Below are 9,251 nucleotides of genomic sequence, written 5' to 3' on the forward strand. Positions count from 1 at the left end.
TTTTTGAAAGAAATTACTAAAATTATCCTTATTTCTTATTAGGCTCCATAATCTTGCCATATTAATCTTAAGGCTTAAACTCTTTTCAACTGGCAACAATCACTTTCTGCAGCTTCTGTGAAAAAAAAGTATTTCATTTTTGTTAATTAGTGTTGACAGAGAAGATGTTGAACTTTGTGCCAGTTTTTGTTTCATGTAGGCCCAGTTATTAGAGATCTTAACCATAAACCAAATCAGCAAATCTGCAATCAGTTAAACAGTCAATTTCATCATAAAATTCTGACTTGTCCTCCAGCTCAGTTTTAAACTATAGGGATTCCCGAATGTTGTGAGGTCAATGCAATTTATTGTCTTTGTTGAAGCTTCCACTGTACTAATTTGATGTGTTGCAACTATTAGATCCTCACCAGGTTTGCCTTGAAGACTATCCTATCCACACAGTGACCGGGCTGGTGAAACAGTGGTTGAGAGAGCTGCCGGACCCACTCATGACTTTCACCCATTACAATGACTTTCTGCATGCAGTCGGTTAGTTTTACCACTAGGAGGCAGTATATTCTCTAGTGCTATGACCATAACCTCAGAAATTTTGATAAGTTAAATATAAAATTGCTTGTTTATATAAGATTTAATAAATATAGATGCACGTTTTATATATTCTATTTACATAGAACTCCCAGAGAAGCAGGAACAACTTCAGGCAATTTACAAAGAGTTGGAGGAGCTTCCTACAGCAAATTTCAATACACTAGAGAGGCTAGTGTTTCATCTAGTCAGGTATGTATTTTAGTCAATTCTAATGTATATTCTAATGTGTTATTATGTAGTAATAACACCTATTTATGCATTGCTTATTAATGTGCCTTATTCTGTGTAATTTAGTGACTGATCCAAAATGAACTATTTCTATATAATATCTTCCTTTCAGGGTTTGTAAAGAGGAGGCACACAACCGCATGTCTCCCAATTCCTTGGCCATAGTTTTTGCTCCATGTATCTTGCGGTGCCCTGACAGTGCAGACCCTCTTCTTAGCATGAAGGATGTTGCCAAGACTACCATGTAAGTACTAAAACTAGTACTTAATTTGATACACAGTTTACAGTTGTAATGTTTTGACCTCCTTTTTGTAATAGATGTGTGGAGATGCTTATTACTGAGCAGATCCGACGTTACAATGAGAAGATGGAGGAAATTGAGCAGCTAGAGTATGCAGAGACTTTGGCAGTAAACCAACTTAAACTGAAAAGACAAAACACGGTAAGAACATGTGTTATACCATCTGCCTTAGTAACTATCAGCAAGTTGGCATTTTTCATATGAAGTCACCGAGAAATTTCTTCTTGTAAGCACTACTGTTGAGCCACAAGTCCAGTTTCAGATGCTGTTGTTGCTAAGGTCACGTGGGTAACATAGGCAATGTTCCTTGTCTCTCTTTAGCACTTCTGGCATTTACCTCTCAGGTTCTCAGCTCCTTACAAAGGAGTGGTGGTATGTATCCTCCGTGTAGTTTAGCATCTGTAGTGACAGAACTTAGCCCTCCATTGGCATTGCTTGTTTCTTGTTTCTCTCCATCATAATTTTTCCATTACTAACTAGTAGTAGATGCATGCTGCCTAAGGTTGTGCTTGGTTTGTAAAGTTTTAAGGGTTCCATTTGCTGTTATTTTCTGTTTATTAAGACCATTTTCTTACATTTTAAATTGTTTTCATCATATTACTAATGTTGAGTGCAAAGAAGTTAGTTGTATTGTATATTATTTTGTGATGTACAGATGCATGTCCACCTAATGTGTTTTCCTTACTAACAGAGATTGGTTTTGGTATCAGGGTCTAAAATTTGTCTGTATATATGCTTAATACTTTCTATCATTTAGTCACAAAGAATTTTTTTTTTTCACATTTAGGTTCACGAGAAAGCCAGTTCTGATCTCAGTGTTGTACCAGAAAATGAGCCTGTAGATTCAGAAACTGAGGCAGAGAAGAACCTGGTTGAACGGATTAAGTCTATCAAACAAGAAAAGTACGAGATGCTTTTATCTGTTTGTAAAGTCTTATTGATGTCATTTTTCTAATGGTTTCTAATGGTTGGTTCTTTGAAGAGAGGACCTGGCCTGCAGACTTCCTGACATGGAGCAACCTGGTTCAGACCAGGAGAACTTGGACTCTGAGGCCTCCTTGAGCTCTGAAAGTCTTTTGGATGAGCAGCAACGCTCTTCGGCTCACAGCTCAGAGCCAGAAGGTCAGTATTTGGTTCACTTCACACTCTTTCTTTCTTTCTCTGTCTCACCTGTGGTTTCTTACCAAACCACGGGGCCGTTGGCTTGGGCCCTTGCTTTCTTTTGTGGTGCAGGTCTGGACCAGTGAATGGTGATGGGGGCGGTGATGTCTGCTCTCTAACAAAGCAGGTTGGACAGTAACCCTTTTGTTTGTGTATGCTTCTGTGCATTCAGCTGCAATGCCATTGTGTGCATACAAATGGCTCTGAACCACAGAGGCATGCCCAGTCCATTTCACACTGCATTACTAATTTTTTCCTACATGTGACTGCATATTCACTGGGTTTCTTTATTGATATACAGAATAATAAGTGAACACAAAAAGTAAACATAATCAAATTCTTTTCTTACAGGGCACCTTTCTAAGAGATGTAAGCCAGTTTGTCCTCCCAAACCCTCTGATCTGGCCCTGCGACCCAAATTCTCAACTTTGTCCATTTCAATCAGAGGTCTAAGCCCCACAGGCTCTGTTTCTACAGTGTCTAGCTGTACATCTCCATCTTCTGAATCATCCTCTACCTTCAAAACTGCGCTGAAACGACTCAGTCCTGTAATTCCAGACACAGTCAAACTGCCTACTGGTGTTGGGTCAAGGTCTAATCAGAGTCGCACACTTCCAGAAAGTCAGAATCAAACATTTAAGTCCTTGATCCGCACGAGAGGACAGTCTGGTCGCAGAAATGACTCTGCTACTCGGTCCATGTATATCGACAGCCCTGAGTGTGAAGACATGCATTTATCCACTCACCCCACCTCTTCACTCAAACACCAGCAAGAAACTCAGAATGGCCAGAGACGATTTTCTGACCCTGATCTGTCCTACACCAATGATAATCTTTAAAAGCACAGTATTGTGATAAATATTTTGTATTGGCAACAGCCTTGAATTTACAGAAGAAAGGAGCTACCATGAAAAATAACAATTTGACTCAGCGAACAGCTAAATTGTTTCCTGGTATGAACTATAATACAACTGGACTACTTGTTGCCAAGCACCTTTTCTATTTTAATATATTGTTAATGCTGATGAGACCAGACAGGCTATATTACTGTTTGCCTAAATGGACCGGAAGTCTTTTCTTTCACCTGCTTTGTTTTTTTATGCCTTTGTGCTATCTCAGATTTAGCAGGTTCCAGTCGCACTTTTGTAGTTCTTAGTTCTCCTAATGAGCATGTGACTAACATGCCCGCTGTCATGTTAGCTAGTGCCTTGATATGTACAGTAATGCTGAAAAACGCTTTTGTAATTATTGCAGAACTTTTTTGTGAGAGAGATTGTGTTATTGAGTGTAACTGCCACACAGTTTTGGACTGAAGCAACAGTACAAAAAGGACCTAGCATAACATATGGACCATTGTGCTGCTTTTTAACATGTTGCACAACAGCAAATAGGAAGACATTGGCTTGCAACAGCAAAGGGAAACTGGATCAGCATGTCATTTTTTCCTCGTTAAATCACAAATATTTGGCTCATGTGCAATGCTATCCAATCTGTTTGACTATAGTTTACCACACCTACAATTCAAATGGAACATAACTGAAGCCGGAAGCCATCCTTGAGGTGTATGAATTGTAATTTTAATGGTTCACTTAGTCTGTTGGTTGTTGTATGAATTATGAAAAACAATGTTGTTTGTGTATCAGTGAGTGAATGGCTGGGACTGAATGAAAAAGGTAGTTGTGTTTAGTATTTACATGCTAATACAAAACATGATGCTCCTTAATGTGTTCTTTGTGTTTAATTGAATTTCATTTATAATTCCCCTATGAAGAATTCTGTTAGTTTTTATCGGTAACAATTTTCCTGTGCATCTAGAAGACATTAGACTAAGATCAAATATATATACATACATAGGCTCTATGCCTAAAATGTTTAACTTTGATTAACACATTTTTGAATTCCTTTAGGTCCACATTTAAAACTTAGCTTAAAGTAACAAATGCAAATACCAATGCACTCACTCGGGAAAGACCCTGGGTGTAAATCTCAGTTTTGCTAAGAAGCATTTTACTAATGTTAAATTGGAAAGGTGTTCCTCATAGTAAGCGTTTATCATGTTTAGATAGCTATTAGACTTTTCGTTTTAATTTATTGTGTTTGTAAATGATAATTACAAGTAGTGTAAGAATGTACACAAAAAGAATGCTTTATCTTGTGTGTTTGATCTTTAATTCACAAGCATGTTCACATGTGGGCTATGTGAATACATTTTTTTCTGATGAGGAGCCACCACATCCATGACTACAATGTTCCACAGTATGGCAACAAATTTACTATCTGCAATAAAACGAGAAAGAGATGCCACCAGGCCCAGTTACAGGGCACAGTGGAGAAGTCATCTCTCTTTGGGTAAGAATGCATATTTTTGTTAACAATTATAACGTCTGTAATTGAAAATATTCACGAAAGAGACAAACATGCCTCCATGGTGACAAGCAGGTTGCATCAGAAAAGTTGCGTCGTTAATAATCGTCTATGTACAAGTACACAATCATTAAAATATGTATCATGGTGTAAAAAAAAAAATCCCAAAACATTTATTCTGTCATCTTTTATTTTTCATAAATAAACGCCCACTTTTTTTCGGACAGCTACGTCATAACAGTGCGACGGCGTAGCTGTTCAAGCATCATCAAACATGGCTTCTAGACTAGAAATAAATTTTATTAGATTGCTTTCTCGTTGTGAATCTATTGCTTCAGATAAACGAGGAGAGACGGAATGGAGACTGGAGAAGGTAAAAATGTGGACTTTGCTAGTTTGTAATCAAAAGCTACTTTTGTTATCAGCCGCTAACAATCTTGATTAGCCACGTCGTCGCTCGTGTACTAGGACATTATTCCAGTTATGTTATTAAGTTTGTTTGAGTTTTGACCATAATATCCTACCACAAATTTAAATCTTTATCACTCTCAGTATGTGGCTGCTTTGGAGGAGATGCTGGTTGCACTGAGGAAAAACCCAAGGTAATGTTACAATGTGTTTGTTTTCACATTTTATACTGTATAAGAATGTTTCTCATACTGAAGCACTTGGCAGCGTGATTTGAATAAAGATTTAATATCAAAATTGTTCTGTTGATCTCAAAGCAAACCAACGCCAGAGGTTTTGACAGAATATACAAGAAAAGTAGATTTTCTAAAAGGACTTCTTGAGGCTGAAAAACTAGTGAGTTCACTTTGAGGCTTTTTTTCTGCGGTTTATAACTTTTTAACATATGTCATAATTACATTTTATGTTTTATTCCGTATTGTTTACAGTCTTCACCAGCTGAAAAAGCATTAGCTAATCAGTTCCTTGCTCCTGGGCGAACACCAACAATTTCAAATGAGAGGATGTCTGCCACTAAAACTGTCCACATGCAGACCAAAGCCCGGTGCACAGGAGAAATGAGAGCGGAGTTGCTCTCCACGGTAATATACCAATTACCACTTTTGTTTTAAGTAATACATTTCACTTTAGTATAATAAATATTGCATGTTATTTTTCTATTTTTTTCCACCTAGAATCCACCCCAAAAAGGTATGTAAAAATTCAGCTTTTAGACCTCGTCTTATCTTAATATTAAAAGAAGGTAAATGTAATACTGTAATTATTTCTTTTAGGTGCAACTGAAACAGAACTGCGAAACAGAAGGTATGATGAGTCAAAATATTTTTCGTACAAAATTAATTACCGGTATGTTGTTTAGATTTTTATTCTTTAAAAATAAATCTTTTAGAGGTCTGCCGGTGGATGAACATCAGTCTGCAGCGGAGCTTGATGCTGTTCTTCAACACCATCATAACCTTCAGGAGAAATTGGCCGAAGACATGCTCAATCTGGCCAGAAACCTGAAAAATAACACACTGGCTGCACAAAACATTATCCGTCAGGACAACCAGGTGAGTAAGTCATGAAATTGCACTGTCATACTTGGATGTATTGCAAGCTAAATGTTCCTACTATCCACAAGGTGGTGATATAATACAAGTCAAACAAATGTAAATCTAACCCCTCCTTCAGGGGTAATGGTAGCAATAGTAACAAAGGCGTCAAAGGTTAAATGGAGCATGCTTTATCAAACCTTTTGTTTCAAAGTAAATGATTTCTAGATGGGTTAACACTAACCTAGTGTTTGTAATGGATTATATCCTGAATAAAAACATGTTTGTTTCTTTTGCACAGACATTGAGCCAGTCCATGCGTCAAGCTGATCTGAACTTTGAAAAGCTTAAAACAGAGTCTGAACGGCTGGAGCAACACACAAAGAAGTCTGTGAACTGGCTGCTGTGGCTCATGCTCATCCTGGTGTCTTTCACCTTCATTAGTATGATCCTCTTCATCAGAATCTTCCCCAGACTCAGATGATCACTAATCAGTGCTACTTAACTTTAAAGTCTTCACAAGAACTACAACATACCTGTTTACTAATATGAAGTAGCCCTGTTGTAGCACTGGGTTGATGGACACTTGGAAAAGAAACAAATCAGATTTTCTGTAATAATTTTTCTCTTATGCGATTCTTTTGATGGTAATTTTTAGTTTTTACATTATTTTTGAGAAACAAAAAATGTAATTGCCTTTATTATACTCATTCTCAATGTAGGCCCAACAACAAAGAAATTTTATAAAATCATCCACTCAAACATGTATAAAATCAAATTAACAAAATTTTTCTTGCCCTGACCCAAATCCATCAAGCTGCTAAAAAGGTATCCTACCTTTCGTTTGTTCCACCTATATAAATGAAAGAAAACATTCAAATTTACATTGTATGTATTTCTATGTCTTCCAATGCTAATATGTTTGGTATTTATTAATTGCCCTTTAATATATGATAAAATACTACCGCCTGTGTATAATCTGTATAAAGTGCAATTTAAGCACTTTATTGTTAGTATAACATTTGAATACATCATAACTTTTTTTCCTTTTTTTTGCTTTGATGTTTGATTTTGCAAATAGATTTTATATTTTACATTAGAGTAGTAACAAATGGTAGAGGAACAAAGCATTACACTTACATATTTATACTTGGTTTTTATCTTCAACTAAGCCTAGTTTATATTGTCATTGAATTTATTTCTGGAGTAGCACTACACCACATGTGTTTGCTCAGGCAGTTTCTCACAACCGACCACAGCCCTCCAGTCTTCGATTCTCACCACTCAGTGAGTGCAGTAACCTCTTTTGTCCTGTGAGGGTCAGTCTTGGCTTTCACCTAATGATCATAGTGACCTTGATGACCTGCATGCATTGCAGCCTGATTGAGCCATAAATCTGTTTAAAATATGATTCTTTTTAAAGATATGATGTGATGCTTGAAAAGAGTTCAAATGTTAAACTTTGACCAATACACTGTATAAGAGTATGTTTGTGTATTCAAGTTGTTAGTCCAGTGGCACTACATTAGTAAACATGCTATGCTCTTAACTAAAACTGAGGTTAAAAGATCTTCAAAGAAAGCGCTGGATCCTAATGCATTCCTAGTGTGTGTTTGTGTCTTGTGTTGCAGCCCTGCTTGTCCAGGCTTGCTGTGCCGCTGGTCTTTCTGTATTTTGGCCTTCATTGCTTTGGGCTGGGCTCAGGTCTAGCTACAGCACTGGGTATTTTAGATCTCTGGGGGGCATTCTGCCTGCTGAAGCCGAAGTATGCAGGCCACCATAAGGCCAAATGAGGTTGTGTCTCAGTAAAATCATCATCCCTTAGATTAACCGCAGCTGTTTGCACCTCCATTCTCAGGGCTTTGTTAATGCTAGGGCTATGTAATCTATATGGGAATAACAGTTTTTACTCACTCAACTGCCTACATGTGAACTTAAAAACTTTTATTCAAGTTTACAAGTTTATTCTGCATTTTCTAGGAAATGTTTTTAGGCAATTGTAAACAATGCCAAAAGCATTCACTTCTTTTTCAAAAATGTATACCAAAACAAACATTTAGACTATTTAATATTTGATGTAGGCACTGTTCAATTATGTAATCCTTATTTGGTTATGCATGTGTAGGCTATGACAACTATCTTTACAGTAACTTCGCAGTAGGGTTTAAATCAGACACCACTATCACAAAAAAGCTCAAGATTGAACACAAAACTATTATTATTACTATACTAACTACTATATTTTCATAATTCCTTTGAATGTTTGAAGTTTAGTATTTAGCAGCAACAAACTCTCCATTGGTTTAACAGGCTAACTGAAAATTCTCTGAGATGTGTAGACACTATCCCGATCTTTATGTGAGAGATTTCAGACTCCCTAGTTATTTATTTTTTTTATTTGAGAAACTGTGGGCCTCCCATCTTCACTGAACTTGTTCCTGGATGAGGCAAGGGCAGAGCCATATGAGCCTGGGGCCCTGTGTCCCAGGCCAATGGGGCTGGTGGCTGTTTGTGCATGAGATAATGTGCAGTTTAACACAAAGCCATAAGCTGAAAACACTGCACACCTCTTGGGGCCTCTTCGAGGTTGTCCTACAGGAGGCCCTGACAGCCCAGCAGGTGCACTGGGCCCCAGCAGCGGCACTGGAGCTTTGTTTGGGGAGCAGATCAAACAACTAGATTTTTATCTTCCAAAATTTAAATTTGTGAATGTAAACTGGCCAAAATGCCATGGAAAAGATAATTCGCGTGGAGTTTAAAAATAGAGTTGATAAAAGAGTCAGATCCTTGGCTGACGTATGATTAGCGAAGATGAGACCAAGGTTTTTCTCAAGGATGCTTTGAACGTCATGCATCACATGTTTTGTCCACTGCTGAGGTATGTCAAGGGCAAAGAGATGCTTTGTGATTCATTTATTTTTACTGTTACAATTTACACAAATTCTAAACCATCATGCCACTCCACAATAGTTAGGAAATTCCAGGAACAACACTACTTCTTTGGGATGGCATGGGTGACCTTTTTGTGGCCATGTTTATTTGTTGTGATCCCGTTAAATAAATAATGCTATGTATGCAAAACAAAATCTTTCTGAAAGTCAAGATGT

The 9,251-nt window shown here is 37.4% G+C and overlaps 2 protein-coding genes across 12 annotated transcripts in view; both read left to right on the plus strand.

Moving 5' to 3' along the window:
- Positions 1-4,001, plus strand: part of LOC117370261 (unconventional myosin-IXb) — a 40,244-nt gene extending 36,243 nt beyond the window's left edge. For 8 of the 11 annotated variants that reach the window (XM_055221077.1, XM_033965654.2, XM_055221080.1 and 5 more), the window contains 8 exons: positions 400-528; positions 672-777; positions 929-1,060; positions 1,135-1,258; positions 1,439-1,489; positions 1,905-2,020; positions 2,100-2,239; positions 2,630-4,001. In XM_055221077.1, the coding sequence (XP_055077052.1) occupies positions 400-528; positions 672-777; positions 929-1,060; positions 1,135-1,258; positions 1,439-1,489; positions 1,905-2,020; positions 2,100-2,239; positions 2,630-3,117 (1,286 nt within the window). In that variant the 3' untranslated portion in view covers positions 3,118-4,001. Of the gene's footprint in view, positions 1-399; positions 529-671; positions 778-928; positions 1,061-1,134; positions 1,259-1,438; positions 1,490-1,904; positions 2,021-2,099; positions 2,240-2,350; positions 2,406-2,629 lie in introns of all 11 variants that reach the window. The other 3 variants (XM_055221084.1, XM_055221085.1, XM_055221078.1) reach the window with 3 other exon arrangements.
- Positions 4,002-4,867: 866 nt separating this feature from the next.
- use1 (unconventional SNARE in the ER 1 homolog (S. cerevisiae)) lies at positions 4,868-8,008 on the plus strand. The gene is made up of 8 exons (XM_033965656.2): positions 4,868-5,015; positions 5,195-5,244; positions 5,368-5,446; positions 5,539-5,691; positions 5,785-5,800; positions 5,884-5,914; positions 6,000-6,162; positions 6,446-8,008. Exons 1-8 carry the CDS (start codon positions 4,917-4,919, stop codon positions 6,626-6,628), a joined length of 774 nt encoding a protein of 257 aa, XP_033821547.1. The 5' UTR covers positions 4,868-4,916; the 3' UTR covers positions 6,629-8,008.
- The last annotated feature ends 1,243 nt before the right edge of the window (positions 8,009-9,251 follow it).

This window comes from Periophthalmus magnuspinnatus, chromosome 4 (genome assembly GCF_009829125.3).
Source record: "Periophthalmus magnuspinnatus isolate fPerMag1 chromosome 4, fPerMag1.2.pri, whole genome shotgun sequence".
NCBI classification, from domain to species: Eukaryota; Metazoa; Chordata; class Actinopteri; order Gobiiformes; family Gobiidae; genus Periophthalmus; species Periophthalmus magnuspinnatus.